This window comes from Aphidius gifuensis, linkage group LG5 (genome assembly GCF_014905175.1).
Source record: "Aphidius gifuensis isolate YNYX2018 linkage group LG5, ASM1490517v1, whole genome shotgun sequence".
NCBI lineage: Eukaryota > Metazoa > Arthropoda > Insecta > Hymenoptera > Braconidae > Aphidius > Aphidius gifuensis.
Genome location: NC_057792.1, coordinates 2907351 through 2931950, shown reverse-complemented (window position 1 = coordinate 2931950; position 24600 = coordinate 2907351). Strand labels below are relative to the sequence as shown.

Genomic DNA, 24600 nt, shown 5'->3' with positions numbered 1-24600 from the left:
TTTTCTTATCTATTTCGGTTTATTATCAAACTATTATTAGAAACATCGTTAAAAAAAAAAAAATTTATAACAAATATTTGTCCATGAAATATTATAATACAAATTGTATAAACATTTTTTTTTTTTTTCAAATAATAATTAAAACACTTGTTGAAAAATATTTTTTATTTTTACAAAAAAAAATTGATGTCAAGTATATTTGTAAAACTAAATTTTAATATGTTAATAAACTTTTTTTAGATTATATTTCTTATCATTTTATAAGTAAATAAATATATTTTATTAAATTAGTATTATTATTTCACTCTATTTCCATTCAATAAAAATATTTGACCTAATTTATTTTTGTAAGATTCACGGTCAAGGTAAAAACCTGAATTTTTTTATTTCTCTCTTTTTTTATCTCATGTTTGAAGTACAAGGAAAGAGAGAAAAGTAATAAAATCTAGCAATGTTCAATCCCCTTCTTTTCTGTATTCGAGGATGTTTCGTACCGTTATAAATTCCCCTACCTACCTGAGCCTACCTGCGTTGAATATGATGCCGATGATGCCATTGAACCACGTTATTCTCAGTCGCAACACACCGGACCAAAAAAAGCCAAAAAGAAATATTGCCTACGTGTCATTTTTTAACCCTCAAAAATAAAAAAACAAGTGTCATTTTATTTACAATAATTTATATCAATTATTTCAATCAAGTGCGATATATTTTAAAAATTTTTTAAAACACCACGCATGACTGATAAATCATTACATCGATTTTAAATTTTATTTTTAAATTTTATTGCCTGTGTGACATAGTATTTAAAAATAGTTAAATATTTTTTTTAAATGCTAATTTTCTTATTATCAGTGTTGATAAAAAATAAGGCTATATACTTAGAGTGAAGAAATAAATAAATATAACTATTGAAATATATAAAAAAGATAAAGAAAAAAAAAAATAATAATAACAATGAATAATGGCCACGTGAAACAACAAGTGGGGACAAGTAAACAGGTGAATTTAAATGGTGATGCAGCAATGGTTGTTGAAAAAAAAAAATTAAAATCATTATTTTTGACATATGTATTGTGGTTATTTGGTGGTATATTTGGTGCACATCATATTTATTTAGAAAGAGATTTCAATGCTATTATTTGGCTTACAACATTTGGTGGATATTTTGGTATTGGATGGTTACGTGATATTTACAGAATTCCAACTTATGTTAATGATGCTAATGATGAGCCAATTTTTATTGAAAAATTTAAAACAAATATTCGACAATTTAAAAAAGTAATTATATTTATTTTCATTTTATTATAAAATTAATATTTAATTTTTTAATATATTAATATTGTTTTTATTTTCTAGCCACCTTTTTCGACTGTTAGATTTTTAGGACAAGTTGCTGTATCAGCATTTTGGGGACAATTAGCACTTTGGGCTGTACCAGAAGAAGAAGTTCATGGATTTAATTTACGTTACTTGTTGTATTTAGTTCCTGTATTTGTTGCACTAGGTAAATTTAAAAAAAAAAAAATAATATTAGTTAATTTGTTGAAAATTAATTTTATATTTTATTTTTTTTTAGGTGTATGGATTGTTGGTAATATTGGTAGAGAACAAGGTGGTATAAAATGGACACTTTTAGCTTCTTTTTGTATGTATCCAACATTGTATTACATTGGTGATGAAAGTACATGGCTAAGTTTGATGGCTGTTGTTGCAACACTTGTGTTTGAAACATTTAGTAAAGAATGGCGTTTAAAACCACGTAAAAAAAAATCAATCATTAAAAGATTTACTGTAATTAGTTTTGCTGTTTTATTGTTTTGTTCAATGTGGGCAAGTTTCTTTTATTTCAATGCAAGTATAACCGATAGTCAGGGTGAAGAAATTAAGCTATCTGAAGCTGTTAAACATTTTTTCACTTCACCAGTTTGGTTGGATTTTATGGTAAAAAAATATTTATCTGATAATGAAAAATGTATCTTTGGTATTTGAAGAAGATATTAATTTATTTTTTTTCAATTTAAAGGCATCAATATCACAAACTTGGCAACAAATGAAGCATCAAGGTTTCTGGGCAACTTGGTCACAACTTGTTGATCTAACTGATCCACGTGGTGAAATAAATGCTTACAGGGTATGTACAATAAAAAATAAAATAAATACATATATTAACAATAATATTATTTATTGATAATGATAAATAATGCTGACATTTATAAAATTTAATTTTCTTTTTATAAATCAGGTGCTTGGATTAACACAAACATCATCGCAAAGTGAAGTCACAGCCAAATGGCGTAGTTTATCAAAAGAATATCATCCAGACAAAGTCAAAGGAACAGATGAAGAAAAAAAAATTGCACAAGAAAAATTCATGGAAATACAAAGTGCTTATGAGCTACTTTCAAGTACAAAAAATCGTAGGACAAAAAAAAATCGACGTGCTTGATATAATAATTTTTGTTATAATTATTTGTATAAAAATATATTAAATATTTTTACTTTTCATTGTGTATAGCAAAAAAAAAAAAAATGGACTGATATTGATTTATCTTAAAAAATTTTATAGATTTTAATTTCTATTATTATTAATAATAATTTATAATTATTTTCAAGGTTTTTATCTATCAGTAGATATACAAATATATATATTATTAATTTATAATAATTTTCCAAAGCTTTTATAACAATTAGACATTCACGATAATTATTTTTAAATATACATTTAGTATATAAATATTTTATTTTTTATCATCATTTTAAGCTGATGTTTAATGATGATTATTGATTTTAAAAAATTTCTTTCATTTTGCTTATTTTCTCTCGATAATACTTGTTTAATTTTTTTTTTTTTTAATCAATTTATTTCAATGTTATCAACAATGTCATTGAAACCACAACAATCAATTAAAATAGATCTATTTTTTCGCTACTTTGTTTTTTTTTTATTTCTTGTAGGTTTTACAACTGATTTATCAATTTTATCATTTAATATTATTTCTGATTTTTCAAGTATTTCAGTTGGTGCAACAAGTGTTACTCTGTAAAATAAATTGTAAAAAAATTTATAAAAAAAAATAAAAATAAAAAATAATTATAAAAAACTTACCTAAGTTGTGGAACACTTAATGGACGAATTAAATTTTTAACAATTGGTTGAATATCACCAGGTTTTGGTAATGCTGGTGTACTTGCACAAATAGCAGCACTTGTTAATTGTGATACAATTGAAAAATTTTTATCACTACCATTTGTACGAAATACACGTTTTAATTTTGATTTAATACCATTTGCTTGTATTGTCATTGGCACTTGTTGTATTGGTATTATTTTACCTTGTAGTACTTTTGTTGCTAATTCTGGCTCACTTCCCCATCTACATGATGTTCTATCAATTAATCGATGACGTGAAAATTTTTCAATTGTATCAGCACATGCATGACGACCACAATAACGTGCCCATTGCTCAGCACGTAAACCTCTACCATGATCTTTCAACGTTGGATTTGCACCTTAATTTAAAACAATAATTTTATTAACAGTTTTATTATTTTAATATTTATAAATTAAATTATTATTTAACATTGTAAATTACCAGCAAATAATAATATCTTTGCACATTTTGTACGTCCTTGAATTGCTGCTTTCATGAGAGGAGTAAAACCATGTATATTTCTTGCATCTAATTCGATTTCGATATTTCTTTGTAGTAAAATATTCAGGCACTCGACCTGTCCTAATTATAGAAAATAAATTTATCATATTAATAGTGTTATTTATTCAAGGTATTAATATAACAAAATTTAAAATAAAATTTGTAAAAGATTAAACATTTAGGCTTATAAATAAATCAATAATTAAATGTATTTTTTTTTTTTTTTTTTTACCTGCTTGGGCTGCAAAATGAAGGGGAGTGTTACCCTCGTTGTCTGGAAGATTTGGATTTGAACCAGAAAATGTTAATAATGTTTCTAATATTTCAGATGCACCATTACCGGCAATATAACTTATAACACTCTGAAAAATAAAAAATGTTTGCTTAAAAAATCATTAAAAATAATAAACAATTGTATTTAAATTTTTTCCACAATTTAAATTTAATATTTAACTAAATTTTTTTTTTTTAAATTTATTATTTAGTTAATAATAATTATTTGTTTATAGAAATTTTTTTTTTATTCATACAAACAAATTTATAATGAAATTTCGAACATTTATAGATAAAAATTTGTTACGTAAATCGTTAAGATTTATATATACTTTTGTAGCTTGCGTCATTTGTTCTGGATTATCTCGGTATTAGAATAAATTATTATTTTTAAAAATCAATTCTCAGTAGAATTAATTGTGTATTATTTATTCAAGAAAGAAAAAAAATAAATTGAATAATTAATAATAATAATCCTATGGAGAATGTAAATTTAATTGAAATAATAATGACAAATGATAATAATTAAATTCAAAAGCTTTTGTTTTGAATAACAAAAGATTATATTTTTTTATTATTAAAAATATATTATTATTGTAAATTGAATAAAGATATAAATAAAATTATGAATAGATAATTTTATTGTTAAAAAAATAAATTATAAAAAAGAAAATTTAGTGAATTTATTAAAATCATTGGCTGATAATAATGTTAATTTTTTTTTAAATTATTTTAATTATTTTTTCATTGAGTTAATATTATTTTATGTCAATTTATTTATTAAATAATGACTTGTAAATTTTTATTAGATTAAAATTTCATGACGTATTTGTAATACAAAAGCTTCGACTAGGTCATAAGTCACAAAACATCTCAACATGAATAGTAAATACAAATCAAGGTATTTTATTATTTTATTGAGTTTATTGTTTCCACAAGTAGCATCAGCATCATCATCATTGTCATCGGGGTCAGTAGAATTATTTATCATTTAAGTATTCAAATTAACAGAAAAAGGAAAAAGAAAATTAAAAAGATTTAATGATGTTAATGTTGAACATGGTCAAGGACAACTACATTCAACTAAAAAAAATAACAACGATCTATAATTCTGTTTATTAATTTTGCTTTTACGAATATTTTTTAAATAGAAAAAAAATGAGCATTATAAATTTCAAGGGAAATAATATAGTTAGTAGATATTAGGTTTAAAATAGACTGACCAAAATATTGTAATTTGTAGGGGTAAAAAGAAGCGAAAATAAATTGAAAAAAAAAAATATAAAACAAATAAAAAAAAATGATAAGGAAATTTAATAGCATGCTTGGTAGATTACTTTGGAGTTTTGAAATTGAGGAAATTTGTATATCGATTAGTTTTCAATCAGTTTTTAACACGCAAGCTTTTTTAATGTGAAGCTTTTTTCTCAAAAAAAAAATTATCTTAGTTATTATTTTCAACATTTAGCCAAGTGTGTTTTTTTTATTTATTAAAAAGTTGTCTAATAATAATAAAAATTTAATTTTTAATCAAATACAAATTTTATAATAATCATTAAGTACAAAATAATGATAAAAATTAAATTAAATAAATAAAAAATAATTGTATATTTAAATTAAATAAATAAGCATATATTATTTATAAATTTTAAATTGAAAAATAATTTTTTTAATAATTATTATTACCTTGGATAATAATCGATATATCCTTAAAACTTGCACTCTAATATTATTTTTAATTAACTTAAATTTTTAAAAAACAATTAAAGCATTAGAAACTTTTTTTAACAACAAAATTTTCAATATTATTAAAGCCTCTCTCTCGAAAAAAAAAAAAAAAAGAAAAAAACTGATTTAAAATATTATTTTTAAATAAAAAATTTATCTAAAATAATAACAAATAAATAGGTAATTAATTATAATAATAAATTAAACTTACACGACCACTAGAATCTGTGGCATTGACATCAACTTTTCCAAGACCTGATTTACACATTCTCGTAATTAAATCATTCAATGATAATTCATCGGATTCTTTAGCTGCACGAAGAAGTGACATTTCTTCTTCAACTTTAACTTTTGGTTTTCTTAATGTATTAATATCGTTTAAATCTAAATTAAAAAATTAAAAAACAAATACTTGTATTTAATTAAATTATCATAATTATTTTATTATTATTAATTTACCTCTTAATACACCTTTACGATAAACCTTAGCCTCATGAACTGCAATTTTTTTTAATGAATTTAATTTAATTCCTTCAAATGCTGTGTCCGAACTGAATGATACTGATTTTTTAACACCAACACGATTATTACTATGACTATTTGGTGCAAGTGATTGACAACTTGGTGATTTTTTTAATCCAATTGTATCACTATTAATACGTTTGTGTGTTAAATTTTTTTTAAACAATGATTTATTTATATTTTTTTTATCTCCAGTCAGTCTTTCTAAAAATGCTGATGATTTTTTTAATATTCCATCATTTGGTAATTTTTTTTGTACACTTGGACCTTGAATAATCATAATTACTATCAATTAAATTAATTAATAATATCTTATTTAATAATTTTTTTTTATTTAATGCAAGTGTTAATAGTTGATTTTATTGATGTTAATTTAATGGTGGTGTTGATGACCCTGACCTGGGTTATGTATACAAATCTTCACATTTATTTGACACTTGCGTGTGTATGACATTTGGCATTTATCCATAAATACAATTAAACAAAAGATTAATAAAATTATTCAAAAAATTATAAAACATTGACTGGGCCTTTTTTTTTTATTAAAAATTTAATACAATTTATTTATTGTTTAAAATGAAAAAAAAAAAAATTTAAGAGTTAATTTTTACCTTCTTTGAGATTAGCAGGAACACTTGATGATTTTGTAATACCTTTTGCACTTTTTGTTCTTAATAATAATAATTTATCTTGTTCTTTATTTATTTCAATGTTATTTAATTTTTTTTTATCATTTTTATTTTTATAATAATCATTTTTAATATCACACAATAATTCTGAATTTTTATATTTTTTATAATCACTATTTATTTTATAATCATCAATTAATTCACGTGATAATTCACCTTTTGATGATACAATATTATAATTTTTAATAACACAATTTTTATTATTTTTATCACCTCGTTTTTTCCATGTTTCGTCTTCAAGTATACGTCTTACTTTCTGAAAATTTTAAATAACATTGAAAATTTTTTTTTTTTTTTTATTCATAAAATTAGTTTAAACATATTCTTTTAAACACAACACACTGTTACTCTATTTTTAAACTAAATAATCAACATATTGTATACATCAAAAATTTCCTGTTAGTTAAATTATTTTTTTATTTCTTTTATATTATATTTTTTTCCTCTTATTCTTTTCACTTTATAATTTTTTTTAATATATTTTTTTAAGCAACTAGGAAGTTATTATTATATGTTTTTTTTAAAAAAAAGTTTAAGATAATATTGTTAGGATAAACATTTGGTTACTACTGAAAGAATAAAAAAATAAAAAATATAAAAAATTATGTCTGGCAAGTTTTTGATGTGCGTAAATGGGAACAATTCCAATAAGAAAAAAAAAATAATAAGAGTAAACACTTGCTGGCTCTTGGTCAGTACTGATTTAAAAAAAAAAAAAATTGTTGAAGAATGATGAGATGATGATTCTTACTTGGTCTGATGAAGTGGGGAGTCTTGTACCAGACAGACCATTGACGTTTTCAACAACTCTTGATGTCCAACGTCGTCCACTGGTTGTTAATGTGCTCGTTTCCATTATTTGCTTTAATATTTAAATTATTATATTTCAATTGTTATTTAAATTTTTAAATTTTATTTATTATTCATTTTTTTTTTTTTAATATTATAAATTTTCTATCAATTGTAAATTTAATTTCAAATTAGTTTTAGATTTTTTTTACAAATGATTGTTGAGATTTTTTGATTGATTTTTATTTTTTGATTAGATAAAAATATTGGAATATTAATTTATGACAATTATCAAAAGTTATAAGTATACTTGAATTATTTTATTTATTTTATATATTCATGCCCTTGTTTGTCGACACCCGGAAATGATAGACTGATTAGCTTTCGTGTTTTATACGAACGACGTTGATTGAAAATAGGGAGGCTTTTGTAAATCGCGTGGTTGATTAACTTGAGAATTTTCATGTCAATCATGTGGCAAGAATTAAATATTGATCGTTAATTAATTAAAAATTATCATATATATTTTTTTAAAATTAAATTTCAAGTATTAAATTAAAAATATATATTGTAAAATTTGTTATTTATTTTCTCTTGATTTTTGAATAAAAATAAAATGTTATAAATCTTGGCATTCGTGAATTTTTTTTTTAAATTATTAGCATTTCATTTTGTTGACATTTTATGTTTTTTTTTTTTTTTAACGGACCGTTTGGTTTTTTTATCGGGGGAATATAAATTTGAACTTTTCAACAAACTTTTTTGGTGTCAGGACAACAAGTAGATGCATGTAAAATATCACTTTAAAATACATTTATATACATATATATTGATAAAATTTGAGTCTTCATATATCAAGTGCTTAAACTGTATACGAGTTTGCCTTTCGTGTCCAAGGTCGTAATAATGTTAAAAAAAAATTCCAAATGGTTTTTAATCTCACGTAAAAAATGACAAACACACTTGAAGTCATTAAAAAAAAATAAAACAAAAAAAATATATAAACAATAAAAAAACAACCATAAACAAAAAAAAAAAATTACAAATATACAAAATGAATTTATTATTAAAAATATATCTAATATTTTTAAATAATAATTAAAAATTTATTCAACTAATTAAATGTAAAATAACTAATTAAAATAAATTGTATTTTTTTTTTACTATAAATTTATGCTAATTTATGAAGAATAATGAGCTTTGTATTTTAACAACAACAACATGACCTATTCAACTGATTTATCGTTGCATATTAGTTGGCCTTTTCTATTACTATCTTGACTGTGAAAAAATGTACAAACATTAATAATATAAATATCTATTATTTACAAAAAAAATTAATATTCATATGAATAATTTAAATTTATTTACAGCAAGTAGAAAAATTTATTTAAAAAAAAATTATTTAAAATATAATCAAGTTTTTTTCTATTATTATTAATAAAAATTTATTTATATTATTGATCATTATTATCATGTCATCGTTTGTAAAATTTAAACGTATTTTATAAATAAAAAATATGTGGTTTTCGTGAAGCTTTATGCTGAGTGAAATTCAAGATAAATTTAGATCTAGTGGGGACAAGGGGTGAATTATATACTCGACACATCTTGATAGGTGATTTATTTCGCACTTGGCAAACCACTTTTCCGTAATTTTATCAAATTTATTTTTAAATATCGTACTGATATTAATTTATTTTTAATTTTATTTTTTTATTTTACGATTTTTTTTATCAAGCAGAATTTTATTGCTATAATTTATTGTTAAATATATTAATTTTTTTTTAATAAAAATTTAATCTAATTAGTTTGTTAAATAATTTATAAATTAATTAAATTTAAAAAATATTCAAAGCTTTTTTTAATTTGTTTTGAATGTTATTATTTGATTTGATTTTTTTGAATATTTTGATGAATTATTTATAAAATAAAATAAATATTTATGTCAGCTTTACCTGTTTTTTATTTGACTTTTTATCAATCGAATTTGCATCAGCAATTTTTCTATTAAGTCCCATGATTATTAGATAGTAACTTTTCTAAACTCGTTTGATTTTTTTGGAGAAATTGAAGATGTTTTGTGACACGCATCGAATAGCCGACTGGAATATTTGCATTGGAATTTTCAATAAGGGAAAGTTTTCTTCAACCCCTTTTTTGAATAAAATTATTATACGCAGGCGTGAATGTTAGCAGGTGCGAATTCACGATACCATAGCTATTGCTATTTTACCTTATTTTTTTTTATTGTGTTTTTGTAATTGTTTAATACATAAGCATGATAATAATTCCGTAGATCATGAACAAGGCTTGATTTAAATTCGATAAACTCTATCAAAAAGTTTCTAAAAAAAAAAAAAAATATCAAGGTTGATTTCAATGAATCGAAGGTTCTCTGCTATTTTTGTAAATTCAAAAAAAAAAAGATATTTATTTTTATTTATATAAATGTATTAAAATCAAGAAAAATTAAGTATTTTTATTTTCTTTTAAATATCTTATTTGTAATTTAAGTCGTTAATTTGATATCTGTTAAATTTAGAAGTAAAAAAACACCAAATAATGATAAAAATTAAATTAAATAAATGAAAAATAATTGTATATTTAAATTAAATGAAAAAGCATATATTATTTATAAATTTTAAATTGAAAAATAATTTTTTTAATAATTATTATTATTACCTTGGATAAATAATCGATATATCCTTAAAACTTGCACTTTAATATTATTTTTAATTTACTTAAATTTTTAAAAAACAATTAAAGCATTAGAAACTTTTTTTAACAACAAAATTTTCAATATTATTAAAGCCTCTCTCAAAATAAAAAGAAAAACTGATTTAAAATATTATTTTTAAAATTTACCCTTACACTGAGAAGTGTCATTTAATTTGTAAAATCAAATTCACACAATCACTATAAAATTTAAAATGATTATATTATTTAATAATATTTTTTTTTTGTCAATCATGCCTACGTGACAATCTGTAAGTTGTAACTGCATGACATGAGCCAAACTTGAACCGCGTGGACCTGAACGAAGATGTGTCCATGTTCTATTTTTCGTCATGCCCTCGAAAATTTTTTTTCCTCTATATAACACACAAAAATACGAGCACAGAAAAAAAAAATCAAAAAACAATATATATTATATAAAACAAAAATAAAATTGAATGAATAAAAAAATAAGAAAATTATTTTAAATTGATCTTTCAAAGTTTTATTTCTTTTGGCGTATTTTTTTTTCTTTTTTTTTCAATTAACGTACAGATAGTTTGACATCAAGGGATGATCTGTCAATGACAAACAATAAATTCCATTTATCCCTGATTTAATAATGCAATTATTATTAATGTATTTAAATTTTTTTTATTATTTTATTTTAATCAATTATACTATATACTTTATTTAAATTCTATTAATAATTCATTCAAATTTAATGATTTTTTAACATTTTAAAATAGTCGATTGGAAAATACAACTGTGACATTAAATTTTTTTTTAAATTTTCATTTTATCATTTGGCAACAATCAACAACAATTGGGACTTTCGTTTTTTTTTTCACATTAAATTCGACATTAAAATTGTTTAACTTTTTTTTTTTTTAATTCATACTAAAATGCAATGAACTTAAATTAATATTGGAGAAATGAATTCTAAAAAACATAAGTTATATACTGATTAGTTATTTTTTTTTTGATAATAAAATAATACTTTACTTGATATTTAAAATATTGGCAGTGAGGAAAAATTGATAATGGCATTGCCTGAATTTTTAATATAAATAATAAAAAAAAAAAAAAAAAACATTTATACGAAGTTAAATTATTAGGTAACATTCTTTTATATTTTAAGTTGATTGAAATTTTTCTCGACATCATGTATTTAAAAAAAATTGTCTAGTCGTTTGTTTATTAATTTAAATTTGTGTTAAATTTATTTGAATATTATTTATTGTACCCACGATGCTGGTACCCAAAGTGGTTCTGATTCAATTCTCAATATTTCACTGACCAATTGTTCAAATGCCATTGACAAATCAGCATTTATTATCACTTGATCAAACAAATGAGAATATAAAAATTCAATTCGAGCTGCACTGTGTAAAATTTCATTAAATTCATCATCCTAAAATACCCAAAAAAAACAATTATAAAATATCATAAACAGAGAATCGAAACACAAAAAAGAGATAAATAAATTTAAAAGAAAAAAAATGAAATTTACCGTAAAACCTCTGGAGTTTGATTCATCAAATGTTGATCTAGCACGATATTCATTTCTTGTTTCTTTGAGAATTTCAAATCTCGGTGGTTTAATATAAATAACATAGGGTTTTGATTGTGGTGTTCTTAACATTTTTAATGCTTGATAATGAGGATTTAATATACAAACAAATCCAGAATCAATTAACGAATTAACACTTTCACCACTTGTACCATATAAATTACCCTTGTATTCACCATACTCAATAAATTTACCAGCTTCAATATCTTCATCAATTTTTTCACGTGTTACAAAGTGATATTCTTTACCATCAATCTCACCAGGTCTTGGAGGTCTTGATGTATCTGTAAAATTAAAAATACAATTAATAAATTTGCTGTTTGTTTGTTTCATTGATTTAAACTTACATGGTACAGGTGTCTTGAATTTATTTGGATCAGTTGCCATTAATCGTCGTTTAAGTTCATTTCTACCAACACCTGGTGGACCAATAAGTACAATTGGCCTGTATAAACCAGGTCTTGGATATAATTTTGCAACTTCTTCATATGTTGGTATTTCTTCACGATCAAAATCATCATTTTCTGTTGCATCATACATAATTTTTTTAGTTTTAATACTATTTAAATTACATTTTGTTGGTGAACCATGTGATGATGAGGTACTAGGACGGGGACATAATGAAGGCAAGGGCACTGGAACAGAACACAAGCCTAACAAAAAGAAAGAAAAAAAAAAAAGGCAAAAGACATTTTGTTAGTTGTTGTTAGTCACATGGGTCTAAAGCCATTGTTTAATTTGTTTTAAAAATTTAGTTGGTTATTTTATCATCATACCAATATCAAAAAATATATGAAGGATTTAAATAACACTTTAAATGGTTTTATGATAATTAATATAGCTATGATATTTTTCTTACTCATACTATCTGCATTGTCATCAGTTTTATCATTTTGCTGACGTTCAAGAATAATTCTACGTTCTTGAAGTGCTCTACTTGGAATTAAACCTGCTCTCATATTTCTGTCACCTTCACGACGTGCTTGCCACCAGTATGCATCATCTTGACTTACAATATGTAATACATCACCATTATTGAAATCAAGACCAGCTTCTTTACATGGTATGTATGGATCTTCAGCTGCTTTGTAAGAAAAATGTGCTCTCACACGAACCTAATTTAAAAAAAATAATATTAATAATTATAATAGATATATTTAATTTTGTTTTTTGTTAATTTATTACCTTGCTTTCTCGTATTCCACTTTTACTATCTGCTGGTATTATTTTAAAGGTAATAGTACCTTCTGAATTTTGCTGTTATAAAAAATAATTTAAATATAAATGATGATTGTAAAGTTTACTTGGTTTATAAAAAAGCTTTTTACCAATATTTTTAAAACATCATTTGGAGTTTTTCCTTCAACAGAAATTCCATTGACTTCAACAACTTCATCACCAACGTGAATTAAACCAGATCTATCAGCAGCACCACCATGCATTATTCGAGCAATTATTATTTTTCCAGTTATCTCACATGTTTTTATTGTTGCTCCCTAATTATAAATTTAATCAACATTTTCATACGTTGAAATTATTAATTTAAATAATAATTCAATAAATTATAATTACATTTATTTTTTTATTTTATCTTTTTTACATCAAAAAAAAAATTACGTGCTGTAGGATAATTAACTTAAATAAAATTAAATTTAAAAAACAGTTTATAGAAATAAAAACACAAATATTTAAATTAAAAAAAGTAAAATTTATTTAAGATTGTTAAAACATACACAACACAAATAATCATGCAACAAATAATAAATTAAATTATTGATTTACAATCCTGCAAAAATAACTTATAAAATACTTTAAATTAAATTATAAAAAAAAAATAAAAACAATGTATAAAATCTAAATTAAATTAAAAATATACTTGCTGGTTTTTTTTTTTTTTTTTTACAATAATACACAGTGATAAAAATAAATTAAAAAAAAAAAGCAAAGGAGGGAAAAACTTACCACAATTGGTTCAGCTCCATCACCGGCCTTTCGAGGCGAGGTTTAAAGATAAAAATAAAATTACGTGATTAACTCATTTCATTTGAATTTCACGGTTAAAAATCATCTCGAATATTTGAAAAATATATATTTTAAAAATAATTATTTCCTCATTGAAAATATAAAGTTAAAAAAAAAATCGACTAAAACAGCATGCAATATAGTTGAGACATTTATTATCTCATATTTCAAAAAAAAAAAAAATAATAAAAATCACAAAATCCCACACGTTATAGATAAAAAAAAAAAATCTTTAATCATTTATTTCTAAGAAAAACTTTAAGATTATATTCAATATTATCAGGATTGCAAAGAAAATAAATTAGAAAAAAAAAAAAAATTTAAACCTAATACTCTAATATTAAAGGTTGAGCATTTTTTTTGTTATTAGTTTTTTAAAATTATTTTTAAAAATTACATACCAATGGTTCATCTGATTTAACAAGTTGTACAATTTTAACTGTTTCTTCATCTTCATCAACTTCCAGAGGTATTTCTGATAATCTTGGATAATAATCTTTTTGTGCAACTGAATCATGAGTGCACAATAATCCCTTAAATAAAAAATAAAATTATTAAAGTTTAACAAATTAATAAAGAATTGTTTAAAATATTTTTATTAAATATTTCTTGAGTTTTATTTTAAAATTAAGGAACAATAAATCAAATTGTTTTTTCAATTAATATTTAGAGCTACTTAATTTATACAAATTAAATTACTTTTTGTTTTTTTTTTAAATAATTAATACTATGTTTAAATAAATAAATAGTGTTACCTGTATATGTGGTTTTTGAAGTAGATAAAATAATTCTTTACACTCTTCTGATTTATGTGTTTTACTTGCAAGCATATCCAAAACATCAACATCGATCTCCATTGAATTTGACAATACAGGAAAGAATTTATCATCTTTAATATTTGCTAATATTTTATTGTGAACATTAACCAATGCATTGAGCTCCTTTGATTTAAGTAATTCACTTAAAAATCCAAATTCTTCATCAGTACAACTTGGAATATCAGATTTATGTTCTTCCAATGAATTTAAAAGTTTTGTTAATGCTGTTGAATATAAAAAACCAATAATCAATACACACACAAAGACAATATAATAATAAAAAAAAAAATAAGAAAATTTTTTATCATCTATTGTTTATAAATAATAATAATATAAAAAAATTATAATTCAAATTAATTTAGTTTTAAATAAAATCTAAAACTTTTTAAATTTTTTTAACAATTATTTAAATACCCTGAGGTAAACACTGGATTATAATTAAATAAAAAAATTTTTTTTTCATTTAAAATTATAGTGATTAATAGGTTAATTATAATTTTAATTAATATTTAATATTTTTATATTTTAATTAATTAATTTACCAGGATCGTAACTGATGTTTTCCATGACCACTGCTGTCATTGCTTGTAGACTAAATTATTGATTTCAAGTTCGTGGTCAAGCTCGTTACCTAGAATCTACTGATAAGTTAAATTAAGAATTATATAAAAAAAGAAAAAAAAAATTTTAATAATAATAATAATTACCCTTTGATTTAAATCAGCAGCTCCAAAATAAAAAAAAATATTTCAACAAAAATTTCAATTACAATAAAATTGTAATAATAATTTTCCTATTTTTTTTTTGTTATATTTATTTTTTATTTAGCTTGATATTATTTAATTTAAATTTAATCCCAAAGTCTTTGGCTTTTTACCAGGTCAAATTTAATAATATGTATGTATAATTTTCATGAAAATAAATTTCATGTTTGTGTTAACAATTTAAACTCTTGACACTACTTGTTTAATATTTTTTTTCTAAACTATAAAAACTAAAATAAATTTAAATATTACGTAAGATATTTATGCACAACAAATGAGGGGGGTTGTAGAGTGACGTTTTTATCCCTTAGTTTATGTATGGTTTTTTTTTTTTTAAATATATATAAATAATGAAAATTATATTTTTCGTTTCGATCGAAATATTATTGGCAAGTTGAAACTTGAATATTCATTTGGCTTGTAATTTATTTAACTATTTAATTTTAGACTTAATAAGACACTTTGATATTATAAACATTTTTAATTTTTGTTTGTATATATTTGATGGATAGACGATGCACACAATTGTGATGCCATTTTGAAACTGCTCCTTTTGGCTTTTTGGAATGTGCAGATGTGCAGAAGTGATGTTAAAAATATACTAACACTTGTGCATTTACTTTTTGGAGTAAAAGTCGGTTATATAGAAATTTATAAACTGATAAAATTTATAAAATTATAAACAATAAATTTAAATTACCAATTAAAGTCTAAATGAATTATTTAATTTATAAATTTATTTGAAATATTTAAAAAAAAAAAAAAGTTTAATGGACATTTAAAAAACTACTTTAACTGGTTGTCGATGAGCTCGGTATTCTTCGATCCAACAACTGTTAAATATTTACAGTCAATAAAATCATTGAAAATTTAAAAAACAATATTTCAATATTTAAAAAAAAATATATATTTAAATTAATAAATAATATAAACAATTTTAGCAAATAAAATAAAAAAAAAAAAATGAAAAATTCCAAGTTAAATGATTTATTATTCATCATTAAATGATCTCACGAATAATTTACAATAATAGACCAAGACAGTGTTTCCATATTGAATCAATAATTATACCAAATCAAAAATATATTGTGTAATGTTTATAAAAAAATAAAAGAAAAGAAGAAGAATAATATTAAGAAAAAAAAAAGGATATATTCAGATGATTGCACAGGGAGAATGCTTATTAGTCATAATGACCATTGATGATGAATTTGTAATGGGGTAGAACAACAGTGTGATGATGTAGACAATTGTCATTTTAACTTATGTTAAATACAGGGAAGAAAATATGAGCGGTGTAATTCACAATGTAACTTTATGAAAGGGCGCTACAAAAAAATAAAATGTAAAAATAAAAAAAATAAATAGTTTGTGGATGGGCACGTCAAGGCAATGGGGTCATCATGCTAATACACATTTACATTTTATTATTTTTTTTTTTTTTTTTCAAATTATCAATCATCCTTTACACATTTCAAAATGCATATTATTTTTATTTATTTTTTTAACAACCAATGAAAAATTTACAAAAAAATTTAAACACATGTTTTTTTTTTTTAAACAATTTGTTCAATTTTTTTTTTCTCTTTAAATTATTGACATATCTTTGTTGATAATAACATAATTGTATATTCTTATTGTCGGCAAATATAAATTTAAATATTTATTAATCAAACTTTCGCCAATTTGATTTATCTCTTTTGTTCTTTGAATATACAAATCTACTTTACATAAAAATATATCAATTTTTTTTTTTTTTTTAATTATTTTTTCTTCTATTGTTTATTGTATTATTTTTACTTGCCAATTTTTTTTTTTAAACATCTTTTTTAATACTTATTTATCCATTGAAAAAAAATAAAAAAAAATTAAAACATAATTATATTACGTAAGTTGTGATAAATGACAATACCATATGTAAATATATAATCCAGATGTCAAATGATTTGTATCTTTTTAAACAATATATAAAAATAAATAATAATATTAAAAATTAATAAATTAAAGATAAGCAATCTTTTTTAAAAAAAGGCAAATAAAAAATAATAGAAATTTTATACTGATATTGTGATAATTATTGATCAATACAATTGTCATTTATAAAATTAATTTTTTTTTTAACCCTTTCTTTGATAAAATTAAATAAATTACCTTTGGAAAAATAATAATAAAATATAATGATTATTAATATATTAAAATAAAATAATATATCTGACAGCTGATATCGTGATTTTTTATATTTTATTATTTTCATCTCACTCTATCGTAAGAGCGTTTGTGCGCGAGCTCAATTGAGGGACAGCCAGTGTATTTTGATTGGTTGAGTCAATTCACCAATCGGCTTAAACTTCCATTCATAAGTTGTATTGCTTCCGGGAACGTCGATTAAATGGGGTAGAGGGGGACGCCTTCTTTAGCCAGACATTTTTATCAGATAAAAAAAAAAAAATAGTGGGAGAATTTTTTTATTAAAGCTACTGAATTTGGTGGGTTAGTTTTTTTTTTTTTTTTTATAATCATACTTGCAGGTAATACAAGAGGGACGAGTCAATGAGGATGAAAATAATGTTAAATTATATTTAAAAAAAAGCGGGGATTTGACTACACCCCTTTTTTAAATTTATTTATTTAAAAAATACTTTTTTTATTGTGAAAAGTGGAAGGGATGAATTGTTCTTCATCACGTTATATGCAAAAAGTAATATGGATTTATTCGCTTGACCATTTACAATGTCGACAAATGAAAATATAGCAAAAAAAAAAAATGACAATGATAATACCTTGATAACAAAAAAAAAAATATAATAAAAGTTCGAAGGTAAATGGAACGGAAGAGAACTCGTAAATGTATGTGAAATATGGTTATTGCTGATCGTGTCTAGTAGATTTTTTTATGTGGAGGCGGTTTGATTGAAGGAAAAAAAAATACTTTTGTTATATGTTGAATTAAAAAAATTAAATGGAAATTTACTTGAAATGATAATTTACAATAATTTTACACTTGATTGTTATTTTTTCTTTTTTAATTAATGGCTTTTAAATACAAAAAGAAAAAAAGTATAACAAAAATTTGATGAAAAAATATTTAAGGGAAATTTCCATGAACTGGTCAGACAAGAGTTGAGAATTCAAATTTTTTTTTTTTTATAATTTAAAATATATATTTGTTAACTGAATAAAAAAAATGTATATAAATTTTTTATTTAAATAAAATAAATGAGTATAAATATAAATTTAAGAAAATGTTAAAATTTCATGTTCATATTGATTTTAGATATTTCAATTGATTAGTTTAAAAAAAAAAATGAACATAGTACATATAGATAATCGAGCTGGTATTAATTAAGTATTTTTAAGTGTAAAAATATGAAATTAAAAAAAAATATATTATATATTTCTCTGGGGGCGTTTCGGGTGAAGGTCATGTGAAATATTTGCACTTTTGTTGTAATCTACGTAACCTATTACAGATAATAAATCCAACGATGGCTTGAAATAATCCGCCGGCGTTTCAATTTCACAATCACTAAAAGAGAAAGGGAGAATATCTTTTGCGCCTCACTAGAGTTTGTAGTAATACTTGTATTAATACTCTCATATACATATATATATAAATAAAATAAATATATACACAGGGATGTGTTGCAAATGTTAATATAGAGGGAAGATTTTCAAACCTTTTAATCAGTTTCCCACAACTTGTAATACATCAGACAAATAAATAAATGAAAAATAAAAAAAAAACCATATACACAACAACAAACAGATAAAAAAAATTATATAAATAAATAAATAAACTAAATTCCCATACATTATTTTCATCGATTTCACTTTACCCTTATCAAGATCACATACACCATAATCTGATTTTTATTTATTTATTTATTTTTTTTCATGTTATAAAACAACTAAAAAAATAAACAAAATTTATTTTATTACACGCAAATGAATGTTATACTAAGGAGTATTAATTAGTTAATTGAAAGGAAATTTTCTAATTTTTAAAAGTATATTAATTGAGTGCTAATAGCATATTTGTAGAAATTAAAAAAAAAAAAAAAAAGAAAATAGTTGTAAGGGAAGAAGAAGAAGAGAAGGATGATGATGAAAAATTAATTAATTAAAAAAAAATATGATATAATTAAGAATCATTGAAAAAACATCCCCTTAATTTTCTATATAAATATGAAATTAAAAAACATAAATTGTCCAGATGACGTCAGGTAAAGCGTTGGCGGAATGTCCATGATTATCGTATGCTAGTCTCCCACTTTTAGAGTCAGAAAGTCTCGGACAGAAGAGACTGGTAAAGTGGTGAAGAGACGAGGATATTATAAGCAAGAAAGTCGATGAAATGAGGGAGAAAAAAATACCCAGATGGCGATGAAACTCGACTGGTATATGAAAAGGGGGGCACATAAGATAACGGGGGGTGGGGAGTGATGAGGTTGAGGAGAGAAAAAAAAAAAAAAAGAGACAAAAAGAAAGAGAGAATTGAATTGTGTATCTATGTATACCTGTGTATTATTTTTATGTATATATATAAAGGTGTATATGTGTGTAATACCGCATGGCCGACTCTTTGGGACCCCTCTTGGTTGTTGAGTGCGCGCGGATCGGCTCGCGCCCGGGGCGTGAGCCGAGGTAGATCCCTTACCTTTACCTGTGATGTGAGGTGAACAAGACACGGCTCAGCAGCTAGCAACTTGAACGTTCTCCAAGTCTACCAGTTATCGTGGAACTGTTGCCTTGACGACACGACGTTGTACATTGAGATTATTTTTATTTTTTAATTCAAAAAAAAAAATATTTATAAATAAAAAAAAAAAAAAACGCGGGCGCGCGTAATTATTCCGGTTTGAAAAAAAAAAAAATTATTTATCTTGTAATTGTTATAAACAATAGTACAACACGTGTATTTTCATTGAAAAATTAATTTTTTATTTTTGAATTTAAACATAAAGAAAAAAATATTTAAAATATTGTGAATTTTGGAGTAAAAAAATAAAATTAAACTTTTTAAATAGTGTCAGTTTGTTGTTGATATTAATTATTATATTTTCAAATATTTTGGTGATTGTGTTATGACATACTGTGATATAGTTAAATTATAAAAAAAAAAAAAAAATTTATTTATTTTTTTTTTTTTAGTGTTTTTATTTATTATTGTGTACTAAAAAAAATTATGACAAATAATATTAATAATTTTATTGTTAAAAAATTATATAATTATTTAATAATTTGAGTGTGTGTTTATTTTTCAAATAATAATAATAATACAATGTGTCACGTGCTGCATAATAAAGTGTCAAAAGACTGAGAGATAAAAATATTGATAAAGAAGAAAACAAGCAATCTAATCTTTAAAAGGATTATAATTTTTACAATAAATAAAGAAAATAATAAATATACAAAAAAAAAAGAAAAAGGACAGATAAAAGTTTTAAAATTATTTGAAAAAGAAACAAAAACAAAAATAGATAAACATAAATAAAAAAAATAAATTAAAAGAAAACAAATAAATAAATAATTTATATATAAATATAAAAGGATAATTTGGTAGTGATTGAATGGTTCCACTTGAGACTACGGTGATAAGGTCAATCTGGGATTTTCCAGATCCGGAACAGCGAGGCTTTTACGACTCGCCGCCCCCCCGGATGGACGTAAGCGTGTGCTGCTTGCAGCCCAGCGTCGGCTCGGGGGTCCAGCACCCTCAATCACAACAACTACCAACTACCCATCATACTCATCCTCATCATCATCATAATAATAATCTTACAAATCATCATAACAATATAAATACCAACAACAACAACAACAACGCCAATAACAACAATTTACATCATCTTAATAATCATATTAATAATAATACAAATAATCATCATATTAATAATCATCATTTGGGTGTTTTAACAACAACAACAACTGGACAACCTACTGTACAATCACCCTATCAATATGCTGATCAAATAGTACCAGATCGAGGTCAACCTGATGGACTTGCATTGGTTAATACTGGACAGGATGCATGGCAGACTAATTCATTGGGTGGTACAACTGGTATTGCCACAACTACAACAGCATACATTGATTATTCATGGCTACAGATGCAGGTAAGATTGTCATTAAAAAAAAAAAAATTAAAATTCATAATTATAATATTAGATTAGATAAAATTAAAACAGATATTAATTGATTGGAAAATAAAATTATATTAAATCATTTTTTACAATGACAGTTTAATAATAATTTATTAATTTTTTTTTTTTTTTTTTTTAAATTGTATTATTTAAATATTTATTATTGATTTTTTTTTATTAACGGAATATTTTTATATTGAATGATATATTTTATGATGCTTAAGTGTTGTTTTAAAATTCTTGTAAAAATCTTTTTTTTTTTTTTTTTTTTATATTCTAAATACAGACATCAAATAAAAAAATTTAAAAATATTTAATTATCTCACTGCGTTCTTGAGATATTTACAGTTTTAGTTTTATGATTATTTTTTTTTTTTTTTTTTGTATTTATTTCTTCTAGTAAAATGCTAAAATTTAAATCTAACTGCGGTAAATATTGCATGAATGTGTATATGTAATTGTGCGTATATATCATGTAAAATATTCATGAATAATATTAGTTTATATTTTTTTTTTTAAATAATTATTATTTGCATAGAAAAATAAATAATAAAAAAATAAACAAAAAATGAAAAATTTAAATATTTTGAACAGTAAAAAGTTGAGGAAAAAAAAAAATAATAATAAGTTGTTTTATATATACATTTTATGTATACATATGTGTCTCATTGAAATTTATCACTTGCAATGATGATTACAAATAATTTTACGATTCAATTTCAATTCTTCGGTTTGTTGGATAGACAAGATGATGGTACATAATGTGTATACGCATCTTCTATAAGATGGGCGTGAAAGCACCACTTGATGGAATGCGGAACGTTCGATGAGTGTAAAGATAAAAAAATATATATAAAATAAAATTAGTAAAAAAAAATAAATAATAATATTAAAGAATAATATATAATTAAATATATAATTTAATTGATTAATAAATTTGAATATAATTATTTATTAACATACAAATAAACAAATAAATTAACAAAAAAAAAATAGAAAAATTGATTAAATAGTTAAGTTATAAATAAATAAATAAATAGACAAAAAATAAATCAATTATTAACTGAATTATTTAATTGATTTAATGAGTAAATAAATAAATAAAATGATTAATTATTTAATTAATTAATTGATTAAGTAAATAGCTAAACAAAAAATTGAAAAAAATAGATTAGTCAAATAAATAAGTAAATTATTTAATTGATAAAATGAATAAATAAATTTAAAAATAAAAATAAAAAAATAGATTAAAAAGCAAGAAGTCGTACGTGTATTGCTTGGTAATGCGTATGTACATTCATCTAAGTACTTTATCATCGAGAATCGTTTGCAGGGTTATTTGGGTCAGGCTTAGTATTACGGTACTTGTGTCAAATATTTCACCCTCGAAGATATACACCGTAAACAACAACTCATCTCTTTTATATACTTTGTATAAATATCTATTTTAATTTTTTTTTTAATTTTATTATTTATATATCTATTTATAAATATAGTTGAAAAATAAAAAAAATAAAAAGTCTCAATATACTGGATTTTCTTTTGTAAAGAAGAAAATAAAAATACAAAATTAATAATGTATACAAATAATGTCATAAATTTAAAGTCAATGACTAAATCGTGTTTTCAATATATTATATATACTAGTATTTTGATTTTAATATTTAATTTTTTTTTTTATTATAGAATTATTTATGGTAAATAAATAAATATTAATAGACAAATATATATACTCAATTTTTTAAAAATTTCATTATTATAAAATAATAAATTACAATAAATTTTTTAAATAAATTTATAAACAATTAAAAAGCTAATTAGAAAAATATCATATAATCATAAATTACTAAGTAAATTTTTTAAATTTAAAAACCAGTTTTTTAGTTGAAAAAAAAAAAAATTATATTTATATTTTAATAATAGCAAAAATAATAATATTAAATTATAAATAAAAATTTAAGAAAATAATTATCAATTTAATTTTAAAAAAGAAAATAGTTTGACAAAATTCAAAATTTATATATTTATCTTTTGGATATTATTATGCTATTTTTTTTTCGTTTCGTTTGTCTCGAGTGATGATGATACGTTATGTTTTGTGTCTCTATGTTGATATAGTATTACATATAAATATATAGATATAGATATGCAGGGTTAAACGTGAAAGCGTTCAGTCGACCGTGAGTGATATGGATAATGTATTGACTTTATAAACGTGGGATCATAAAATAATAAGGCAAAGTAATGGTACCTATAACTATTATCATGATTAGACCCTTGCCATATTTAATATATACAGTATCCTTGATGTACATATCAATTCCCATTCATTTCTTTATATATTTTTTTTCTCATTTTTTCATAATTATTATTGACACTATAATTATATTTTTTTCTCGTATTAATTTTTTTTTTCTTCTATTTTATTTATTTTTAATCTTTTATTTTTTGTGACACACTGTGACAAGATAATTTTTTATTTTAAAAATATTTTTTTTTCTCATTTTTTATATGTTATTTTATGTGAAGAATTGTGTGCATTTTAGTTGTTGAAAGTTTGGCATGCGACTGAACTATACAACTATATAATAATGTTATAAGTACACATTAACTCAGTTCCATATATATATATTTATACCAGAATATATATCTTAATGTTGACTTGGTAAATATTCTTTGATACATGCCGTCAACGTTTTGTGACACGCGTCATATGTATTACTCATATATTAAATTTACAAAAACAAAAAAAAAATTTAAAATGACATAAAAGCTATATTAAAATATAGAAAATTATTTAATTAATTTACACAATAATACGCCTAATTTATACAATTAATTTGATAATTAAAAATATTGAAAAAATTTAATTTACAAATAGAAATTTTAATTGATCATTTGTATTA

At 22.3% G+C, this 24600-nt stretch overlaps 4 protein-coding genes across 14 annotated transcripts in view; 2 read left to right on the top strand and 2 right to left on the bottom strand.

Annotated features, from left to right (window-relative positions):
* Nucleotides 1-867: 867 nt before the first annotated feature.
* Nucleotides 868-2931, top strand: LOC122856848 (dnaJ homolog subfamily C member 22). The gene is made up of 5 exons (XM_044158717.1): nt 868-1281; nt 1360-1507; nt 1580-1944; nt 2027-2134; nt 2246-2931. The coding sequence occupies exons 1-5, from the start codon at nt 958-960 to the stop codon at nt 2447-2449; spliced, it is 1149 nt and encodes a 382-aa protein (XP_044014652.1). The 5' UTR covers nt 868-957; the 3' UTR covers nt 2450-2931.
* LOC122856783 lies at nt 2267-10388 on the bottom strand. Of its 2 annotated transcripts, none has more exons than XM_044158623.1 (9): nt 10342-10388; nt 7619-7729; nt 6790-7123; nt 6116-6445; nt 5868-6040; nt 3888-4017; nt 3596-3736; nt 3110-3512; nt 2267-3041 (listed from the first exon to the last, which is right to left on the bottom strand). In XM_044158623.1, the coding sequence occupies exons 2-9, from the start codon at nt 7721-7723 to the stop codon at nt 2930-2932; spliced, it is 1728 nt and encodes a 575-aa protein (XP_044014558.1). In that variant the 5' UTR covers nt 7724-7729; nt 10342-10388; the 3' UTR covers nt 2267-2929. The 2 variants fall into 2 exon arrangements, with proteins under 2 accessions (XP_044014558.1, XP_044014557.1); XM_044158622.1 differs by lacking the exon at nt 10342-10388 and adding an exon at nt 9615-10004.
* Nucleotides 10389-10863: 475 nt separating this feature from the next.
* LOC122856780 (MAGUK p55 subfamily member 7) lies at nt 10864-16116 on the bottom strand. 9 transcript variants are annotated; one of them, XM_044158610.1, is made up of 11 exons: nt 15495-16116; nt 15330-15425; nt 14725-15011; nt 14371-14502; nt 13910-13936; nt 13276-13443; nt 13133-13204; nt 12807-13062; nt 12295-12600; nt 11888-12231; nt 10864-11788 (listed from the first exon to the last, which is right to left on the bottom strand). In XM_044158610.1, exons 2-11 carry the CDS (start codon nt 15367-15369, stop codon nt 11612-11614), a joined length of 1809 nt encoding a protein of 602 aa, XP_044014545.1. In that variant the 5' UTR covers nt 15370-15425; nt 15495-16116; the 3' UTR covers nt 10864-11611. The 9 variants fall into 9 exon arrangements, with proteins under 9 accessions (XP_044014545.1, XP_044014551.1, XP_044014547.1 ...); XM_044158616.1 differs by having other exon boundaries at nt 12295-12471; XM_044158612.1 differs by having other exon boundaries at nt 15330-15428; nt 15495-16108.
* Nucleotides 16117-20209: 4093 nt separating this feature from the next.
* Nucleotides 20210-24600, top strand: part of LOC122856779 (homeobox protein 2-like) — a 39827-nt gene continuing 35436 nt past the window's right edge. For both annotated transcript variants that reach the window (XM_044158609.1, XM_044158608.1), the window contains exon 1: nt 20210-21667. In XM_044158609.1, the coding sequence (XP_044014544.1) occupies nt 21122-21667 (546 nt within the window). In that variant the 5' untranslated portion in view covers nt 20210-21121. The remainder of the gene's footprint in view (nt 21668-24600) is intronic.

Excerpts from the sequence above, each read along its gene's own strand:
- LOC122856848 (XM_044158717.1), top strand. The coding sequence starts at position 958 with ATGAATAATGGCCACGTGAAACAACAAGTGGGGACAAGTAAACAGGTG. Across the intron at positions 1,508-1,579 it reads TCCTGTATTTGTTGCACTAG|GTGTATGGATTGTTGGTAAT; the intron begins GTAAATTTAAAA and ends ATTTTTTTTTAG. Across the intron at positions 2,135-2,245 it reads GTGAAATAAATGCTTACAGG|GTGCTTGGATTAACACAAAC; the intron begins GTATGTACAATA and ends TTTATAAATCAG.
- LOC122856783 (XM_044158622.1), bottom strand. The coding sequence starts at position 9,677 with ATGGGACTTAATAGAAAAATTGCTGATGCAAATTCGATTGATAAAAAG. Across the intron at positions 7,730-9,614 it reads AAAAGTCAAATAAAAAACAG|CAAATAATGGAAACGAGCAC; the intron begins GTAAAGCTGACA and ends TAAATATTAAAG. Across the intron at positions 6,446-6,789 it reads TCCTGCTAATCTCAAAGAAG|GTCCAAGTGTACAAAAAAAA; the intron begins GTAAAAATTAAC and ends TGATTATTCAAG.
- LOC122856780 (XM_044158610.1), bottom strand. The coding sequence starts at position 15,369 with ATGACAGCAGTGGTCATGGAAAACATCAGTTACGATCCTG. Across the intron at positions 15,012-15,329 it reads AAACATCAGTTACGATCCTG|CATTAACAAAACTTTTAAAT; the intron begins GTAAATTAATTA and ends TATATTCAACAG. Across the intron at positions 11,789-11,887 it reads CAAACTCCAGAGGTTTTACG|GATGATGAATTTAATGAAAT; the intron begins GTAAATTTCATT and ends TGGGTATTTTAG.